Source organism: Trachemys scripta, chromosome 3, assembly GCF_013100865.1.
Source record: "Trachemys scripta elegans isolate TJP31775 chromosome 3, CAS_Tse_1.0, whole genome shotgun sequence".
In the NCBI taxonomy this organism is placed as follows: Eukaryota; Metazoa; Chordata; order Testudines; family Emydidae; genus Trachemys; species Trachemys scripta.
In genome coordinates this window covers 67,805,919-67,827,663 of record NC_048300.1, presented here as the reverse complement: position 1 = coordinate 67,827,663, position 21,745 = coordinate 67,805,919, and the positions used below count along the sequence as shown (strand labels likewise).

Below are 21,745 nucleotides of genomic sequence, written 5' to 3'. Positions count from 1 at the left end.
ATATATATATATTCTATGCATCCGAAGAAGTGGGCTGTAGTCCACGAAAGCTTATGCTCTAATAAATTTGTTAGTCTCTAAGGTGCCACAAGTACTCCTGTTCTTTTTGCGGATACAGACTAACACGGCTGTTACTCTGAAATTACAAAATGGTTTGTACAATACTAATATTGTGACAAGGAATGATAAAGAGGAGGTTACTGGGAAACACCTGTTGAAATGAAAAAGGGTTTTGTTCCTGGTATACCACTTTCAAAAATATAGTAAGAATTTTACTAAAGTAGCTGTTTCACTAAACGAAATAGTGTTCAAGCAGCTGTTTGGTGTTTATTCCAATGGCTTCCTGCCACTCCCAGTGTTTGTGAAATGGAAGTCTAAAGGCAGGAGTCAAATGAAGATTCATTACTGTCCACAATTACTATTCCAGTTGGCTGATTCTGTACAACTGTTATAGACCCCAAAAGGCCCAGTAAATGGACAGCTAGTGCCTCGATCTCTGAGTGAATAAAGGGGAAGAAGCTATATAAAACCGGGAAGCACCCTGGCTTAATCTATCTTGCAATAAAATACACCCTCCTCCTCCCCCCAACCAACCACATGAAGTCAGTTGTGTAGGATTAAGTGAACTTTGCATCACAGAAAGGGGCGGGGATGCTGAAGAGCTAGCATGCTTCCTTTAACTTCACCATAGCTGGCTTGGTAACACCTTTATACTGCAAAGCAGCACTTTTCAATTTCTACTTTCCCTCCATAAGCTTTTTCTGGCATCTACTTATTACCCCTCTCCCATCTAAGAAATACATGCTCGGTTATGGACTTAATTTGATTTCTTCTGACCTGGTTTGAAGTTGTGCCATTAGAAAACATTAACTGACATATTTCTAAAGGACTGGGATTTTTAGAAGAGGTATGACTTCAATAGACATGTCTATCAAAGCAGAGGACTCGTATCCCTTTGGGAGAGTGATTATTACAATAAGTACAGATTTAAGACAGCAGAATTGGACTGAATCCACCCCTCCTCCCCCATTGAAGCAAATGGGAAACAACAGACTCAAAAGCAGTATGTTTTAAGGTAAGGTGTTTTATACCAAAATGAAAGCTGTAAGTACTACATGAATTCCCACAACAGTCAACTAAAGATAAAAGAAAGGAAGAAGATATTTGCTGCCATTAAGGACTAAGCTTGCTAGCATACCTATCTAAACAAGAAAACAGAACTGTAACTGAACACTTAATGAGTAAGCATAGGTCATGACAAACCCTGCTCAGTGAGCCATTTGTGTTTAGCTCCAAGTCACCTGAATTGTTTGCTGACAACTATGTTCAGTAATGATTTTATTTCATAATGTATATAAGGCTACAATATGGCAGATGAGAGAAACCAGTCTGGGTTGGGAGCAAGAAAGTGGACCTAAAATCTAGGTTCCTGTTTACCAGGCTTTTCAGAGCTCAGTTAAAAAAGTAACACATGCACAGCTCATTTCCAAGTCAGGATTTTAAACAGTTCAAAAAAGGCTTCTTTCACACTAATTTCTACTAGATTTGCTATAAAAGTGTGTAGTAGTACAGTACCTGCCATTTTCCCAGCACATTACAGAGGGTGTAGTTTCTTAGAGCCACCTATTCTGAAATCTTCAGGGCACAGGGTGCCCACACAAAGTATTTTGGGATGTCTCCTACAGTTGCTTTACCACTATGGCTGCATTAGAAGATGCTGATAGCTGTCCTCTCTATATTAGCAATCCATTTCTGCCGCAAGTGGCATTTCATTGATGGTACAGAAGACAAATCCTTAGGGTATATTGAAACCAGAAAAATGCCCATATTACAGGAGCTGGTAGCTACAGTTGAAGTTCAAGTGCAGAGAAGACTCAAGCAATTTTACCAGACAAGTCATTAAAGCTTGAGCAATATGTACGGTAACAGAACTGCTAATAGGTGTACAACGGAGCCTTGTTTACACTACACTATTAAGTCTACCAGTTACACCATCACTGCAGCTCCAGTACTTTTCATGACACTGAAGTAAAATAGAAGCCCATTTTATGAGCATTCACAGCATAGCTAGCAGAAGTGCAACTGCTAAAAAATGAGCAGAGTTTCTTCCAGTGTAAACAAGGCCTTATAAACATGCCTGTGGTTACTTAATATGCCAGATGGCAAGCCCTCTTTGGTGACAGCATACAGCTGTGGTTTATACTCTGCTGAAACAGTATTAGTTTTATCAACTCAACTCCATGCAAATTTTCTATTGCTTTTCTTTAGTCATGGGTAACTGCAAACATAGGGTGTGTGTGTTTTTTTTTTTTTTTGGCAAAAGTCATTTTGGAAGTGTGGATTGAAAATAATCACATTTTTTGTAACCCAAGAGACCAGTAATTGGGGGGAGGGGCAAATAATTATTACAGTTCTCATGGATTTGTTATCCCTTTAATTTCTTTACTCAGACTAAAAATTTAAATGCAAAGTGTGATAATGGTCACATGAGGAATAAGTCTCTATGACCTGGCTAGGTTTAAACTCAACTTCGTTTCCGTTCTCCCTCTCCAGTTAACATTCCAGCTTCATACGCTACCTTAACCAACCCAATACATTTATACACTCATTTTTTTGAGCTTTAAACAAGATTCACTAAAACTATAGAAAAAGCCTCTCCTTTGTTTTGCTGGCTAAGGAAAAATCTATTTAAGAATAGACCTTTGTAATCAAAGTAAAGAATGAAATTAAGTTTTAAATAATAGTTTGTGTTTTTTGGAGATTTCTAAATTCTACATTTTAACAGTGCAAACAGCACAGCTATAAGATCAGAAGAGATGTCAAGAGTCAGCACCTCTTATACCCTGTGCTCATATTTTAAGCTAAATAGAGAAGTTTTTTCCTACAGCTCAGGGTTTGCAAGAGAATTTTTAGAGAAAGCATTTTTACTGCATTTGTAGTCTTCAATACTACTGAAATAGCAGCATGCTCAAAGATACCTTACATAATCAGATGAGTTTTCTAAATGAAAACAATCCATATGTCCACTTTTAAAATACATGCTGTTATGTTTGGTGTTTAAAGACTAACGGAAGGAAAAATTTATATATATAAAATCAAAATACAGAAACAGAACAAAAAGTTAAGCAATACTGGGGGGTGGGGGGAAGTGTTCTCATGCCACTGAGTACTTGAAGTGCTTGATTCCCAGTCAGAGAGGTACTGTGGTTAGAGTTCCCACTTGGCTTTAGTGACTAGTGTCTTTATGGGAAAAACTGATTAAGGATTCATGAATTTGTTTCCCCACAAAGCAATTTTATTACTTTTATCTATCACCACCTCACGGAAGGGTGTATGGGGGGTGGGAGGCTGTATTAGTACCCAATTACCATCTGCTGCTATGGCTACAAATTCTTAACTATGAAACATGAAGTATTTTCGAACTTGAACCCCACACAGGACTTTTTACTAGCCAAGTGACATTTTAAAGAAAAAAAACTGTTTTGTTTAAGTGCACAACACTGTCTCTACATCAGGACAGAGGATGTCAGTTTCTGCTATAATGGATCACCATGTTCTAGGTTTTAAAACTAAAAAACAAGTCCCTACCTCTTTGTACTAGTGGTAAGGTGTATTTACATCTGTCATAATTCTAGCTTTAGGTCAATAGTATCCATCCTGCCCGTATAATGTAACCGATGTAGGCCAAGAATTAGCCAACAATAACATTACAACAATTGTGTATATGCTTATAATTGAACAGTGCTGCTACAGTGAAACTGGAGCTTTAAGATGTTACAGTTGGCCTGTTTTCTTCCCTCGCTATTTTCTATTTCACAGCAAGAGCTGGATTTGTTTAAACTGATTTTACACAGTCAGTACAATCCACATCAAAGGCTAAATCTTTACATATTAGTATAGTAGATTATGGAATTATACATGGGATGTATATTTTACGTATTAGGTCCCCAGAACGCTCAAATATTTGATAAAAAGACTACGTAAGTGGCTTTAAAAAAAACAAAAACAAAAAAGACTTTCTTCCTTCAAGATAGGTGGAGGGTTTAAAGATCATATGCAGTGGTAATGTTAGGTCGGAACAATTTACTGTCATATGGAAGTTTAATGAAAGACTTTTCTTTCAGCTAGGTTAACATTTGTCTTATGAGACTGATAAATGTAGTTCCTTTACAAGCAAGTTTTCCACAGCAACAAAATCCTACTTTGATATTTCTACTACAGCAGCCACTAGTTTTCACTTCAGTATTTTTAGAGTGTACAGAGTAAAGCATTGGAACTGTCCAACATAATAGTTTGTACATTCTCTTCTTCCTCTGAAGAGTTTTAAAAGGGATTTTAGACCTTGATGGCGAGAATCCCAAAACAAGAGTAAAATGAATTTATTTTATTGCAAACAAACGTCTAAAGTTAAATTTCTCCACCTACTTTTTTAAAGAGAAAAAGGAATCAGCAGGCTAAGGAGATACACCCATTTGAGAATTGACATGATTAAAAATTAGATATAAAATGGGTGACTCACAGTTTCATTAGCTTACAAAATGGTGGAGTAACTACTACAAGCACACTAGGTATACAGTATTTTGGGGGAAAAGGGGTTATACAGACACACAGCTAACTTCATATAGATCCCATTAGACAACTGGATTTACAACAAGTTTTGTTTAATAAGAAATGGGCAAAGCCAGCTTCTTTTCAGAATCAAAATGCAGAACAAATGGAAAAGAATTCATGGTGTTGTACCTTCACAAGTTTGAGCCTTCACAATTAATGCAACCAAGTTTTACACTTTAAGAGCTCTTCTACATGCACTCCACCTTCACTATTTAGCTCCAGGTTTCCTCTTTGCCCCAAGTTTTGCTGAACTCCAATGTTATAAAACCTTTCTAGTTATTGCCAGAAACTTTTGCTTTCCCAATCCCTCCACCCAGAAACTGCATAGAGAGGATGGAGTGTAATATGAGCATTACATAGTCTCATGATATTCATGAGGGCCACTATGAGCCTCTACATGAATCTGGTTGCTAACATTTCTATTCAATTGTGACAATGACTCACGACTGTTTCCTAGAAATTGGGGAAGGGAGGAAAAAGGAGAAAATTCTTTAATAAAAAGACACCAGGTACAAAGCAACGTTTTACTTTTGTTGTGGTAAAAAAAAAAAAGTCACATTTTACAGATAAAATGTAGAACCCTGAAATACTGACACATTCTCTTATCGTGCACAATGCTGAGGTTCTCTTACGAATCACTTTAAAACTGCAATTAAAAATGTACAAAAAAAGAAAAGAAAAAAAATCAACCCACAAAGCTTCTAAAAAAGGAACCCGCAGGCACTTCCTCTTGTGGAATGTTTAAAAAGTTAGCCTACTAAAGAAAAACAGTCGACTTCTTGTGAAGGTTTTGGAGAAATATGTATCAGTTCGTTTATTTGGGTATTCAATAATATCCTTGGTGATAATGCTGACTCCATGGCTTCTGACCCCAGAATTGCTGCAATAGATGGATAAATAATTAATTTTGAACTGTAACCAGACATTACTCACAGCTCACTTTCCTGCATTAAATACATTTACAAGGAAATTAGATGACAGCTAACTAACCAGGGAAGAACAACTTTCCAGTTGGCAGTAATATCTGAACTGTGTAAAGAAACAGGAGGCGTCATATTGTTTAATGTAATGGCATATTGAGACGAAACCAAATATATTGACAGCCATTATAATCAATAAGCCGCAGCTGAAATGCAAAATATCCTAGACTTTGAGACAACTTTGCACAGCATTTTCACACATGTGAGTGAGTGAGTCAATTCCTAAGGACTTAAAGAAAAGTCTCAGAAGTTACTTACACCCTGCTGCCACTGGTTGTAGCCCTGAGATTGGTTTTTGTAGCCACGATTATTTCCCCTTCCTCTGAAATTCTGTAACAAGAAGGTGTTTTAGAACACGACATCATCAGTTGTAGGCCACATTCCAGAAGGGTATGCATGAGAATCCAAGACTTACCAGTGCACCTATCATGGTACAAACCTTACAGAGACACTGAAAAGCTCTTAAAATGCTTACATGTCTCTCCATTGTTTCAGAGATTTATATTTGGTGAGGGTGGGTTTTGGATTTGATAGGTTTCATAAGCCAGTAGCTCTCAAACTGCTGCTGGTGGTGGTCTGAAGACCTGGCTAATCCAGTTTTGGCTTGTTTCCAGCTGGCTAATTCTATTAAGACAACTATAAATACAAATATGTTCCTATTCTTTCATGTAAGCAACTGTTGCAGTCGCCACAAGAATATTATGTGATCAGGCAAAGATATGGTTTATTTAATAATGAATGAGAGAAAAGAGTGGTGCACAGAGTTTGGGATGCAAGCCACACTATGGAAGTGTACTTAAGAATTTTCACCATATTGGAAGAAATGCAGCATTCTGGTTTAACATCAGTGTTTGGGAAGTTTGTCAAGTAAGTCTATTAGCTTGGGCTCCATCTGCTGGCTCTTTAACAGTCCAAGATAAGCCAACATAAAACTTTTGAATGCCTGCACTGAAGTCTGTCGATTTGAAGGAGTAGCAATTAAGTTCCTGGTGCTGTTAAGATCACAAACAGCTATTATGAGATCCTCAGAATACTTAACTGATGCATCATGCACTAGATCAGCCCCCAAAATTGGGATACATTTGTCCTCACACATCATACAAGTGACATGGCCACTCTTAAACCATGAGCAGTGCACATATTGTGTTGTAGTGCTTGAAACAGTTAAAATTTATATTTCCTTTTTGTTACCAAACTTTCTCCTTCAGTTACATTTCACTTTACTTGCATTAATGTGAGAGGAGCCTTGCATATCTGTACATCTTGGGAGATACTAGGGACAGTGTACATGGAACACAGTCCCCCGTGTTATTTTTCATGTCTTGGTAGTCTGGATATGGTAGCTCCTGTAATTTTGAGCCTACATATATGCCTCCACATATTCCATAGAACAAGTACATTCACTTACTGGGTTACTGCTATTAAATTTGTGAAAATGCTTTCTTAGTTATGTATTTTTCAGAAGCATTTTACACAGGTGCTGTCCCTTTCACTTAAAAATTCTATGTGAACACTTCTATTAAACCAGTTAACTGTTAATGTAGGAAGCTCGTGCTTCCTACCTTCCCTCCTCAGGTAAGGCAGTTCATTGCTGCCCCTGCCACAACTGCTGTTGGGCACCAAAGAACTAGTGGTGGAAGAGTGGATAGTGAAGTGCTTAGACCAGTGATTGTAGCTTTCAAACACATGGAAAATACCTTGTGGGAATGTAATGAAAAATTCTGCTGCAGTGTGCTTAGACTGCAAAAACAAGAGCTCTAAATTTCTTCTGATTTAACAGGAGCAAGCAAAGGCTTAAAATCTTGCCAATTATACCAGATGCACCAGCTCGAAGAATGTTTAATAAAAGTTTGGTACCATGTGTGTTAGCAAGTGCCAAAATTACCTAAAGTAGACAGGCCTTTTAAACACAAACTCACCATACCACTATCACAGGAGAGTTGTTTTTTTTTAAACCTGTGAATCAACATGCTTCAACCTGCAAATTTGTAAATTACCACTGCAATCTTTCAAATAAGAAATTGCCTTAAATGCCTGGTAAGTCAGCTTTAGCACACCTACAGAATGCATTACCTACCTGGTTGTAGTTCCCCCTGTTGGGCATTCCACCTCTGTTATAGTTTCCTCTGTTTGAGTAACCACCTCTGCTTGGAAAGACAGGGCCACGAGGGTATGGATAGCCAATTGCCCCGCCGCCGCCACCACCACCACCACCGCCACCTCCTCTCTGAGGCATATTGCCACCTCTCCTGTTGTATCCACCACGGTTCCCAGGGACTGTGGAAGAAAAAACAAAAACATGCATTTGTTAGACAACGCTTTCTTATATGAAAACTATTGTATGATATAGCAGACATATCTCAAATCCTAGGATTTGCACGTACTACATTTTTAAGGAAGATTTGTTTTGCCTAATAGATTTGGATGCCAAGCCCACTGGCTTCAAATGAAAAAGAATGCCTGAATAGGAAATTTCTGATACCTATCTAATTGATTAAAACATCCAGAGACACCAATGTACTGCAAAACCAAAACCTCAAATCCAAATGTGAAAATTAAGCAGCAGTGCCCTTGACATATGAATACAGTATAGGATCTCTAGTTCCCTCTTAAATTAGTCCATAATTTAAGTTACCCAATATACCGTTCATTAGCCCGTTCGTTTATAAGCCAATCCCCCAAAATGGATTAAGTAAATATAGCAAAAACTGCATGACCCTTTCATAAGCCGACCCTATATTTCAGGGGTTGGAAAACTTTGGCTCCCAGCCCGTCAGGGTAAGCCACTGGCAGGTCGGGATTATTTATTTATTTAAAAACTTGGACTGTTCCGAGGCACGGAACCCTTCAGCTCCCCGTGGCCACGGTTCGCCATTCCCAGCCAATGGGAGCTGCGGGAGGGTCACTTCAGGAAGCTGAGCGGCTCCGTGCCTGCGAACGCCCCAGGTAAACAAAACGTCAATGTATTAGATATTCAATTCAATGATTCCATAGTTTAAAGTCATCAAATTTTGACGTAGACCTGTTTATAAGTCGACCCGCACGTGCTCTTTGATGTGTCATTTTTACCAAAAATATTCGGCTTATGAACAAGTATATACGGTAGTTGGCAAAATATTTTGCTAATGTCTTGACTTCCTCTTGAAGTATATTTGGAGTTGAAGTCAAACTTTCCCCAGCATAAAGGTAATGAACCAGTTACAGTCAAAGGTTAACACCAAAGCCAGAAATGACTATAAAATTAACAGGTCTGTTTCTAGGCCTACCTCCTCCCCTGAAGTTGCCGCGCATGTTGAATCCTCCACGTCCTCTCTGGCCACCTCTGTTAAACTGATTTTTACCACTTTTTTTGTTACTCTTCTTTGAGCCAGTGTTCTGTTTCTTTTCAGGAGGAAGAGATTTTTTACTTTCTTCTTTATATTGTTCCAAGAGCTTCTCAGCCTCCTCTTTCTGTAATTCTACATAGGTTATTTCATCAAAACATTCTGCTACCTCCGGCAGTGTGAAGTTTCCTATAAAGGAGAAAACCCTGGATGTTCAGAATACCCACTGAGATACAATTAAACCCTTTACTCACTCCTCCTCCAAGAGCAGGGACAAAATTCCAGAAACCGAATCACTGAATATGAAGACAAAACTGAGGAGCGGTAAGTGAAGCAAACAGTTCACCAAGAAGTTGCTAATACTATCCAAAGCTAGAAAATATTCTGCCTATTAATTTTTTGAAACCTGCACTCAGAACAAACATCAATGTTTGCCAAGCATGTTTAATTTTTTTTTTTTTTTAATATATAAATAGGGCACTTTATGCCACGACAGCTTTGTGCATCTGCATGGAGCATATCAGCATGATTGAGTAGTGTTAAGGACTGCAGCAGAGGGAACACACAATATAGTGTTGTCTTACAAAGCTACAATAGTCTTCCAGTTTCTAGGTTTTAGTGTAACTGTTTTAAGGTAAGCAAATTTGAAGTCTAAAAATTTACATTATCCCTTTAAACAGATACTCAACATCCTAAAACACAGTATAGGATTATGTTCCATGCCTTTCATTTTGAGAACTGCATGCTCTGGAAGATCTTTTCCCTCCACCTCTGCCTTCTTTTGTGTTCTTTGCTTGTAGTCTTCATCTTTTGGGCAAACAACAACTGCTTTGCGCTGGAAGCCTGCAAACAGGCACATTTTTCTCCTCTGCGCAGCTGCAGACACATTTGTCTGAAAAAAATGCAGTAACTTACTACACGTAGCTGTCATTGTCAGAACTAAAGGAAGTTAAACTTATGGTGTATAAATTTCATCTCTACAAGAGCTTGCAATGACTTTTACATGTAAGTGGAAGGAAAGATGTAGCATGGTGCAACTTTACAAAAATCTTACACTCTTTGGATGTGAACACTATTTCCCTCAACACCCCACAATTTTGGAGAAAGCTTAAATTATGACATATGAAGTGATTAAAAATGCTTGTAGTACAGTTCAACCTTTGGCCTCCTCAATGAGGTAAGCAGGAAAAGTGGAAGAGCGCAACAAACAGCTGCTAGATTCTAAACCTGAATCCCACTTAGTTATTGCCATTCTAATTTAAAAATTAAATTTCATACACTGTAACTTATACCTGATCCAAAATGAAGTTCCGCTTTTTACGAGCGGCAATCTCAATGAACTTGCCAAGACACTGTGGAGCTCTCTGCAACAGTGTGTTAAGTTTTCCAGTGTCAGCCATCTGCCGCTTAAAACCTGCAACCTACAGAAACATATTCCAAAGTTATAGTAGTACTCCTCCTGTTGCTGACCTATTCCTTTGTTAAGTGCTTTTATCTGGCATTGAAGGCTTAATTTTTTTTAAGCCAAGTGAAGCACTGCAAACTTATTTGAACTGATGTTCTTAACAATATCCCACAAAAGGAACAGTAATTCTTTAAAAAGTCTGCTATGGCAAATGAGCAATATTCCTCTTTATGCAAAAATAATAATTACTGCATTACAATGCATGTCAGAATTTAGAGGTGTAACCCATCCTCAAGTATTTTTGTCCTGTATTGCTTTAAGACATTTCATAACTAGCAGGTCAACCAAAGAAATCTGATTTCTACTAAGAACATATACTACATAAGGTTTAGAAGCCTGCTGTAATTCATACTATATTTACTTTGTTTAGTCAAAACTCCTTAAGTCTCCCAAAACCCAAAGAACTATTCAATACTTTGACATTTAAGATCACAAATAGTATGGGAAAGAACAAAAATCCAAGTGAGCTTTCAACTTTTATAAATCTACTGACAGACCTCAGTCCTGCCACTACTTACCATCATTTTGTCCATAATAGTATTTGTTCCAAGGATATTGTATTTTCCAGGGTTTTCTGCTGCATGTTTGGAAACCCATGTAGTCTTCCCAGCTCCAGGCAAGCCAATCATCATTACCACCTATTAGGACATGGTTTAGATTGTTATAGTTTAAGTGGAATGCCAAATATAGAAGCTGTGCTAATTGGCAACTTATCAAAAAATGTTGCCATAATTATGCCAATTATTGCTTTACTTGTTTCATTTAGTTAAATATGGAGAAACATCTGAATGGATCCAAACTGGTAAACTTTATAGAATTTAACGACTTATCATAAGTTACTTGTTTCGAGAACTAGTATCCACACAGATGGCCAAAACTAGTTGTGTGTAGTAAGATTTTCAATAGGATTACTGCAATTAGATTAATATGCCTTAAAAAACCATTAGTTCTTTTGAAGAAAACTATCATACTTACTTCACAGTCTTTCTTTTGTTCAGGTCCCTTTGGTCCTCTAACCCGATCTTCTAATGGAACCTTCTGAATGAAGCTATACTCTTCAGGTATGGGAAAGTAGGGTTCATCCTTCTGACCAAAGTTGAATTCAATTGCACAGTTATGGCAGAGAACATGTGGGAAGAGTGGTCGCCCATCAAGAACTTCCTTACTGATTTTGAATGCAACACCAAGATCCTGCCCATTCTTGGAATATGAGAGTTCCACTTCATCGCCTTCAAAATTCTGTTAATATATGAAACAAAGTTTAACTTGCATTAGTATAAAGACCAAATTAGTAGGAATCCAAGTACTCTGTACATAATCACTTCAAGTTTCCTTTTATCAAGACTTCATGATGGAATCTCAGTTTCCATTTTTTGTCCGCAATACAAGTAACCAAACTTAATCTTATTTAAAGTTTTGTTAGACATAAAAAAAAAATGCAGCCCTTAAGGTAAATGTAGATAAAAGTTATCAAACTTTGTATAATGTCAATGTCTTCCATACAGGCTTTAACTCAGTTAAACATGCATCAAGTAATGTACCAACACTAAGAAAATTAACCAGAATGTTTAAGATACAAGTATCTTGCTCCAGTTTTTTAGAATCAGGTCAGCCTTTCCCACATAACTAAGCCAGAAAATTCAAGTTTCAAAAATATAAAAATAGTGGAAAACTTACAGCAAAACACGCAATCACATCATTTTCATCAAACTTCTCACCAAAATCTTCAGTCTCACAATTGCATGTCTTTATTCCTTTTAGAGAATATCCATAAGAAAATTCTTCTTCACCTGGTGAAAGAAAAAGACAACTTAAAAACTACAGTGACTAGCTACAATCTTGTGTTCTAGATTAACTACTTTTAAAGGAGTTGTCAACATTCTAAAAAAAAAAAAAAATATATTCATTCAAATGAACTGTGCTGTGTCTCATTTTGCATTTACTTCACCACAGGCCCATTATCTAGTAGGAGTTCCAAAATAAGAGGGGGAAAAAAAATGCAGCTAGACATCAAAACAAATAAATCAGATATTCCAAATTACTCTAAGGCCATCTGTTTTCCAGTATTTTGTTCTTTTAAATATTTCTAGTATTAAAAAAATTTAGATCATAGATTGTTACATCCTTGAAGTTCTTGGCTTCTCTACTCACTCTAGTAATGAGCTACAGTTCCTGAATTCTACCTTACGAACTGTCAAAATGGACTGCATCTTTAGTTTTTAAACACACATTTGACTTTTACTGAAACGAATTAGATGGCAGCTAAGAACTATCTTTAAGAAGGAGCCTAATACCATCACCAGATGCTGCTCCAAATTACTATTCGTTCAACAGTGAACATTTCAACAAGCGCAGTAGACAGGTATTAAAACTTTATCTTAAATTCTGAAGAATAGTTTGTACACCAGCACACCTTTAAAAATACTAGTTTACAGCTGCTGCAGCAGAAACAGATGGAACTCAAACATTTTACAAAGATGGCGTGGGTGTTTAAATATTTAGACAGCAGAATACTAGGAGAATAATTTCCTTTCATCCAGTAGAATATTCTTCCCTCCTACCCACTTTCAAAAGTGAAAGAATTTTGGTAGAATCACCACATAATTCTTTATTTTCCTATTAATAATTCTGAGAGTAATACCCTTTTCTTTCTCTGGACTTGTGCCAACATACTTAGCAATCTGCTCTTCAAGTCAGTCTTGTGCCAGGTTATATGCAGAGCAAAAATTATACAGAATTATTCTACATAGCTGATGCTTTTTATCATTAAGAGGGAGGCACAGCTCTTGCAAAGTCAAGAGCCCTTATACCTTGGTCCAAGAAGTGTATCCTCCTTTCAAAGCCACTGTCTTCACAGAATCACTTGATACAATGCCTATCTTAAGTGTGTTTAGGAGGCATCACCAACAAACAAACAAAAAAGCAGCCTATACAGATTTAGTTACTCCATAAGAAGTGAGATGGTCATCAAAAAAAGGCTGAATGCCTTTTAGCTAAATTTAAGTAATACTGACTGACATATTTTGAAGTCTTACCAAGCAACATTCCACTTGTATTCAGTGACCAGCCAACCCGCACTTCATGTATGTCAATGTCTTTTGTATACAGATGTTTAACAGGAATCTTCTCTGTAACCTGTTTTTAAACAAAAATTGATTAAAAAGTGAAATGAAACAAGACAGATTCCTAAAGATAATATTTTGCATCACCTCTTAATACAGGCTTCAAAATATTAAGTACAAATAAGAGCATACTACATTTTCAGGTATTACTGGGGGGAGCGTTGGAGTGGGGAAAGAGTTAAGTAGTCTTGAGTTAAAACTTTCTGGAACTACAAGTCACCTACCAAGTACTTATATCTTCTGGCTAAGGATGTAAAGGTGCGTATGATTTCAAGAGCTTTGTTTATGGAGAGGTTGGGACATTTGGAGTATAAGGAGCCCTTCTAACTTTAAAATTAGTATTATGTTGAACAAAAAATTCAGTCGACTTTTCTGCATGGTAATATGTCAGTACTCTGCATGCATAAAAAAGTGAACATTATTCTAGCCAATACGGTACAGATTAAAGTGCAGTATTACATGAAGAAATTAAGCCAGTGTTTTGGCTGTAGTGATACAAGGACAGTTTAAAGCTTAACAGTATTTCTTTTACAGCAAGGGACTGATAGCAAACAGCTCTTTAGGCAAATGTTATGAGTAACAGCGTTTGCAGAACCTATGCTTTGTTTAAAGACGTATTACTCTTATGATTACAAAGAAGAAGAAAAAAAACCCCACCCTTAAGTCCCCATAAATGTGTAAGACAGCTAGCTGCCATATATTTGCTGCTGCTCAGAGCTTCGCCAAGCTGTATCAAGTGAAAACTAACCAGAATCCTCTGCTCTTCGAAGTCATAAGCAGAATAACACTGACGATGTCAGACAAGACAATTGGAGCTGCAGCAGTAATGGCAATGTCAGCAGGCACCAAGAATAATTCATTAAGGGAGCCTGGGTAAAAGGAGATGCCCACCTACCAACCCTTGCAGCAGCCAGGAGGCCTAAGGGGACTGCATGAAACAACAAAAAGCAACTAGAATTGTGAATGGGGTGCACGAAAGGAAAAGGCCTAAGAATTTAAGGCATAAGCTGGAGGCAGTAAGCCACAACAAGGACTAATACCTGGTAGTAATTTCAGCACCCACCCCTTTCCCAGTGGGAAGTGTTGGCTTCTTACATGGTTGTGGACCATCTATAGCACTACAGCTTCTTTCCCTTTCCCACCTTGATCAATACTGGCTTCAGCTAGGAGATGGAGTCCTGACTATTAGTTGTCTGGTAAAGTTACCAACTCCTGTGGCGTAAGCAGATGACTGGGTATGGCCAGGAATGAGATTGCTGGGTTAAATTACAATTAAATACAGTACCATTTCATTCCTTTAGACTGTAGGTGGTCTTGGCTAGTTGGTGTCAGGTAAGTTTTTCCAAGCCTTGTTTATAGCTACATGATTCAAATGTAAATCTCTGCATTTTGTAGAGTCTTTGTATAAAAGGAAGCATTTTTGCCAATTGTGTTATTTTTCATGTTTTAAATAAAATTGTTCCTCTGGTCTATAGAGAAAAATTAAAAATCCCTATGCTCTGGATTTATCCCATCTGATCTAGCTACAATTGAATGGAATTATATTTTTGTAAAATTCCTGCTACACCATGATGAGCAATAAAATTTTTACACATGCTCAAGATCATTCCCCACTAAAACAGTAATAATCTGATTTACCTTCATTTCAAAGCAGACTTTGCCTGTAGAAACTCCATAGGAAGCTCTCCCTCCAGCCCAGAGAAAGGCAAAACTTTCCATGGTCAGAGAGGAAGCACTAAAACGGTCTCTTGAGATTTTAAAATGCAAGTCGCAGTTATCTGTCAATATAATAAAAATCATACTGTTTACTGCTATTCATATGTATGTTTGAAATTTAAACAGATTAGTTCATAAATATTGTTAAGTATGGGTGTCTAATTTTGGGAACTTAAATAGGTGATTTGACTTTCAAAAGTGCCAAGCAGTTGATTGCAAGTGGGCTCAGAACTCATGAAATTATTTAGATGCCCGGATATGACTTCAGATGCAACTTTAGGCACTCATGTTAGAAAATTTTGGTATACAATTTATTAAATTTAATTACAATTAATTTCAGAAAGTTCTCAGTATCGTTTTCAGTATTTATTTTTTCAAAGTTATTCCATATGAGGCATGACCAGAACACAGCTCTCCTGCTCCTGGATATGGACACTTCAATAAAACAAGTGGTTTGCTAAATATTGGTGGGGTACTTTCCCAGCCCGAAGTTTCAGATAGCTGATCAACCAGAAAGCCCTGAGGAAGCCTGATGAGTGTGTTCTGAATCAGTTTTACACATTTATTGAAATTTCCCAATTTCCTATAAAAATCTGCTGCTAGTGAGTCTACACACTACTGTTTAAAGTTTATTTCTAATTTCTATTTACCATGTGGTGTAACAAAGGTAACTGTTTACAGGCAGACATTAAGGCTATTTTTAAACACAGATAGGTGCTAACAGTTTATACAACAGACTCTAAAGAACAATATTAACAAGATACAAACAAGTACCAAAAGCGCTATATATGTGATTGTCTACATTACTAACAAGTAGACATATTAATTTAGCCAATTAAAATAAAATACTCCAAATCAGATATAGGTAGCTTACACAGGGAGAGCATGGCAGAAGATGATCCTTCAAAAATGAGAAAAAAGTGCCACATGGGAAAAAAACAAAAACAAAACAAAAACCACAGTACTAGTGCACAGTTGGAACCTTAGTCCCAAAAAAACTGAAGCCAGTAACAGCACGGAAGCCTCTAGAAAACAAAAACAGCAGATCTAAAGCCATAACAAGCCAATGTACCATGGGGACGTGAGGTGTGGGATGCAGCCCTTGAAGTGCCCAAGAATGTACTAGAAGCCACAGCCACACTAAAATTTAGCAAACAATATATTATCCTGCCCATGTACAAGACTTGCCTTCCCACTTCTATTTAGTACAGCATCTAAACGTTAAAAGTTAACAGTAACCAGTCTATGCACAAAGGAACTGTACTGTTTTACACACTGCATCTTGTGATATTCTTAAAACTAAGAAGTCTTAACAGGACACATACTTTAGGTCTAAGATTTAAGGAGCTTAGTATTACTAGAATTCTCATTTGGTTTGTATGGAATGACCCCCTTCTACCACCATAATGTTTGCAACTGAAATTTATTTTGTACTAGTAATAAATACTTTTCATCCATAGTTCTCAGAACACTTCCAATACCCTCCACACATTATTGCATACGAACCAGAAAGTGAAACTGATTATAAACGTGCATAGTTTTGCTTACCTGTTTTGTAAAAACATTTAAATTTTAATTTAGAAAGTTACCACCACTTTGTATGGAAGTGTCAGGAATATATAAACTGGATCAATGTTGCCCAGAGGCTGACACACATAGAACTTTAATGTAATCTAAAAATTGTGGTGGACTCTAGAAATACAGGCCACCAATGCACATGTAGTGTTTCCTCATGCCACTGCTCATATTAAGTTGAAATCTGTGTAAAAATGACTGCACTTCAATGGCATAACTACTTGTGTTCAAGAAAACTAGACCACTAGTAGTTGTACAATAAAATCACAGCTATTATTTAGGCACTCTGAAAGTTCTATCATTAAAAGACAGCTGCTTACAACTAGCAGTTTTCAATTAAGAATGAAATCTAGTCTGTCAAGAAACACTATCAGACTGAACTAACTGCTAGGCACTTTCCAAAAAAATAAATAAAATTCTAAGTTTCATAATCTACATCTAACCCGTATTCTCTGTTGATGTGACTGTCAATCCAAATTTTCCCAGTTTTAAAGTGGAATATGAAACATTTCTATAATTTTCAGCAATAGTAATCTACTTGCAACACTATGTATGCTACTTTTAGACAAGTGTCATCTAGACTGTTCCCTTTAATAAAATGATATAATTTGCAGCTGTCTAACAGACTGGATAAGGTTTCTTTTTAAATGGACATGGTAACTGTCCATTGTGTCAAGGCACTGTAGAAAATATGGTACTGCTTTATACAGAGACCATTAAATGCTAGTGATATGTCATATCTGGAAGAACTAGTCCCATTCCCCACCCCCACTTTACCCTTAGGCTTGGTCTACACTACCCCCCCTAATTCGAACTAAGGTACGCAACTTCAGCTACGTGAATAACGTAGCTGAAGTTCGAAGTACCTTAGTTCGAATTAGTTCGAACTTACCTTGGTCCACACGCGGCAGGCAGGCTCCCCCGTCGACTCCGCGGTACTCCTCTCGGCGAGCTGGAGTACCGCAGTCGACGGCGAGCACTTCCGGGTTCGACTTATCACGTCCAGACTAGACGCGATAAGTCGAACCCAGAAGTTCGATTTCCAGCCGTCGAACTACCGGGTAAGTGTAGCCAAGGCCTTAGTGGCAGCACCAAGGGCTCACAAGTTGGTAATTCTCTTCCCTTTGACTTATGCAGAGTAGTAAATTTATAATCACACACAGTTGGAACTGGACATATTAGTGCTGAACTAATCCTGAGACTAATGCACAGCTAATACAAATGACTGATAGGTAAGACTTTACAGCTGTACAAAGTTTGTACACAAATGGGTAAGAATTCTCCATGCATACCAACACATTCCTACTTTGCACTAATGACTAACGACCAATTAGAAGTCAACTAATGGTTTGTTCTAACTTATTAATATCAATGCAAAGACTCCTTATTGTAGAATAGGGCTTAAGCGAACCAAAAAGCAGTTACTTCATCACAATATGTACTCTCTTATCACTGTATTGTTTAATCTTTGAAGTTGTGGTAAGCTGCCTCTTCCCTCCCAAGTTAGAAAAGCTGTACAGTATAACAGACCCAGTACATACCATTTCATAATCAAGTTCACAATTTAAATCAGCCCACTGAGTTTCTTCACTTGGTTTATGCCCTCACTGTACATCATTCTCCTAACTTTGAATCTCATTTGTTAACACCTGTTTAGTAATTGGTGAACATTTTGGAATGCCTTAGTTATAGATTTGATATACCCCTTTGCAATATACATCCTGAAACCCCTCCCCCCCATCCCCTAGCAAAACCAGGGGCGATATTTTTAAAGTTTAAAAGAAACACCATACAGGGAATAAAACAAAGTAAAGCCTTTCAGGCTCTCTTCATATATCATAAAAAGCAGAAAAATGACACAAGCTCATTCTGAAGTCCCAAGCTCATTCTGAAGTCCTTCACAGGTAACTTTTACTGGTGAGTCAACCTGCATGTTCCTACTACAGTTCAGCAAGCTAGTTTAATAAAAAAAAAAAAAAAAAAAAAAAAAGGGGGGGGGGGGGGAAGGTGGCAGGGAACTTGTCACTGGAGTAAAAAAAAAAAACACACCAGATATACTTACAAGTATCAAGACAAACCATTGTGTCATCAAACTGTTCATCTTCCTCTTCAACAGGTGGTTGAGGAGATTTGGCCCTAAAAACCAACAGAATAAATTGATACATTTTCCTTAATAATGTTTTTTTTTTTTTACAAAGCGTAATTAATACCTAGCTTTTAGGGCTTTTCATCGATAGACCTCTAATAATATTTAGTGCTTTGAAGTTTCACTACCTGCTGTACTTGTTTTCCTCAATGTATTCAAAATATCCCCGGCCATGGTCTTCACGTGGTCTCTTCACACCTCGCTTTTTATCACCAGCTTTTTGTTGTTCTGTTTTAGTATCTCCTACAGAAAGTAATTTAAATGAAAAAAATTTTTAAGGTAGGTCCTGTGGAGAAATGCATCTTAATTTGTATGTTAGTATTTCCCTAAGTGTTAGGTCTCCAATTAAAATTTAAGAGCACACCACTTAGCTGCCATAAAATTATACCAGCATAGAGATCTCTTAAAATTAGAGAATAAAATAATAACAATAATAAAATTATGCAGACTTGTCTTATCTGCAGCACTACGGTTCTGACAATGGTGTGGTCTGACCATTATTGAAAGTTACTTTATGAATTGTCAGATCTGTGAAAAATAATATGACCTCATTTATACTTTCCCTGCACAGAGAAGACACCTGCTGCGTTCAGGGCACAGAAAGGTTAAGCAGAAAGGAGACCAGTAACTCATTGCATTAAATACATCATTTACATCTATCTTCCTTCCCCTCCCCCACCCCTCCCCGTAGAGCACACTGGAGCTGCGCACAAGGGCACTACAGAACTGCAGCGCCTCCCTTTCCGCATGGCCAGGCGCACCTTGGCGGCGGGGGCCGCTCTGCATGGGGCCTGGCCGCAGGGAAGGGGATTCCGCCTCCATTGTACCGAACGTTCCAAAGACGCGATCCCGAGGAGCAGGCAGGCCGGAAGCAACGTCACGCCGCGAAGCGTTCGTTTGCACAATACAGCGCGCCCCAGCGGCCCCTCCGTAACCGCCCCTCCCCCACGGCGCAGCAGCCCCTTCCCCTCGCCCCCCCTCCTCGCCCCCCCGCCACGCTCGGAGACTGGCGCAACGGTCCCGCCCTCGCGCAGCGACCCCACCTGCCCGAGACCCCCGCCCGCAGCGCGGGGCCCGGCGCAGCCGCTGCGGGGAGACATGCGGCGGGGGAAGGGGCGCGCATCCCATCGCCGGCGGGGAAGGGCCCGGATCCCTCACCCCGGAAACCGCCCCCCCGCGCCCGGCCCCTCAGCCCCGGGGAGGGAGCTGCGGCCCCGGCCACGCACTCACCCCCGACTGCCTGGGCCCCGGGGCGGCCGCCTCCGCCGCCGCCTTCCGCTTTCTTCTTGTCCTGCTGCTGCGGCTGGTACTTGGCGGCGGCGGCGGCCGGGTCGGCAGGAGCCGTTGCCGGGGGTCCCGAGGCGCCGCTTTTCCCGGGCGCCTCCTTGGCGGGCCCCCGCTGCTGGGGCTGCAGGAGCGGCGGCGGCTGCTGCTGCTGCTGCGGGGGCTGCTGCTCCCCGTGCCCGTTGGCGTCGCCGGCCGCGGCCTCCTCCTCGTCGGCGAGCTCGTCCTCCCCCTCCTGGAAGCCCTGGTCGTCTCCGTTCTCATCCTCCTCTTCCTCCTCCTCCGAGCCGCCCGCCTCCTCCTCCATCGGGCCGCCCCCGGCCCCCGCCCGCTCGCCGTTCTCCTCGCCCAGCTCCATGGCGTCGCCATCGGCCGCCTCCATCCCCTCCTCGTCGTCGTCCTCGACGGTGGAGGCCGCGGCCTGGTCGGGGCCTCCCTCCTGGCCGATCTCGGCCGCCTCCCCCTCCATGCTGCCGTTGCCGGGCTCGGCGGCGCTGCTGGCGGGGCCTCCCCCGCCGGCCTCCTCTTGGTCTAGCGCGGCCTGGAGCCGCTCCATGAGGTCGGCCTTGAGGCCCTTGTCGGAGAGACGCCGCTTTTTCAGCTCCTCCTTCAGCTCCGACACCTTCAGCTTCTTCACGTTGACGGGCGAGCAGCTCATGGCGGCGGCGCGGTGCCTGGCGGCGCTGGGCTCGGTCGGACGGCGGCGCTGGGTCGAGGCCCCGGTGGGACGCGGGTGGGTGGGTGGCGCGGCTGGTTCGTGCGGCTGCGGCAGCTGCAGAGCGGACCCGCCTGGCGCCAAATCCTTTCACCGAGCTCGCGAGGGAGAGACACGCCTCGCGGGGCCGCGCACGCAGCTCTGCCCGCCCCGCCCGCGCACGCAATATACCCCCTCCCTCCCCATGTACCGTAAATGCCGTCGAGCGCCTCTCCAACCCCACTACCGTAAATACCCGCCCCAGCGCATTCAACCTTGCCTACCCCCAGCTTTTCCAGCGCCACAAAGGGGCAGGTATGAACCCTTCACGGGGCAGGAGGAACACGACTAGTGCTCTTAGCAAAGAGCTACTGATGTTACTTGTGCCTGTACCACTGGCTGAGTATGACCTTGGGCAAGTTCCTTCCCTGCTCTGTGCCTTGCCCCCCCCCCCATCTGATATATACAAAGGTAGGTGGGTATCCTCATCCTTAAAGCACCAAAGCCCTGGCCCCGAAGTGCTATATCAGTAGTAGCTATCAGCACTAATTGATAATGATTATAGACAGGAGCAGTGGAAGTGTGGCTGACTAGTAAACGGCAGCCTACAACCCTGCAGTGTCCATTTAAACCTAAGGGGGAAGGGAGGCTGTAGTCTCCCCTTCCAAAAGGGTGAATTGGAGTATTGCGTCCCTGCCCCAGGAAGCTGTGTTGTCCCTATCCACATCACCCATTAGAAAAATTTAAAAAAATATAGAGAGTTAGTCTGTGGAACTGAAGGCTCCAATCTTGTGAGCTGATCGATGTGCATGAACCTCTGTGCCTGCAT

General features: G+C 40.3%; 1 protein-coding gene across 2 annotated transcripts; it reads right to left on the bottom strand.

Annotated features, from left to right (window-relative positions):
- Positions 1-4,369: 4,369 nt before the first annotated feature.
- On the bottom strand, positions 4,370-21,058 carry HNRNPU (heterogeneous nuclear ribonucleoprotein U). Of its 2 annotated transcripts, XM_034764992.1 has the most exons (14): positions 20,169-21,056; positions 19,067-19,181; positions 18,855-18,928; positions 15,140-15,279; positions 13,415-13,514; positions 12,057-12,169; positions 11,355-11,618; positions 10,898-11,017; positions 10,207-10,335; positions 9,638-9,806; positions 8,858-9,103; positions 7,669-7,868; positions 5,850-5,921; positions 4,370-5,491 (listed from the first exon to the last, which is right to left on the bottom strand). In XM_034764992.1, the coding sequence occupies exons 1-14, from the start codon at positions 20,878-20,880 to the stop codon at positions 5,438-5,440; spliced, it is 2,508 nt and encodes an 835-aa protein (XP_034620883.1). In that variant the 5' UTR covers positions 20,881-21,056; the 3' UTR covers positions 4,370-5,437. The 2 variants fall into 2 exon arrangements, with proteins under 2 accessions (XP_034620883.1, XP_034620884.1); XM_034764993.1 differs by lacking the exon at positions 5,850-5,921 and having other exon boundaries at positions 20,169-21,058.
- Positions 21,059-21,745: the final 687 nt, after the last annotated feature.

Coding starts and splice junctions, on each gene's coding strand:
- HNRNPU (XM_034764992.1), bottom strand. CDS start 20,880: ATGAGCTGCTCGCCCGTCAACGTGAAGAAGCTGAAGGTGTCGGAGCTG. Junction 12,170..13,414: donor TACAAGTGGAATGTTGCTTG/GTAAGACTTCAA, acceptor TTCTTTCACCAG/GTGAAGAAGAATTTTCTTAT. Junction 10,336..10,897: donor CTATTATGGACAAAATGATG/GTAAGTAGTGGC, acceptor ATGTTTCTGTAG/GTTGCAGGTTTTAAGCGGCA.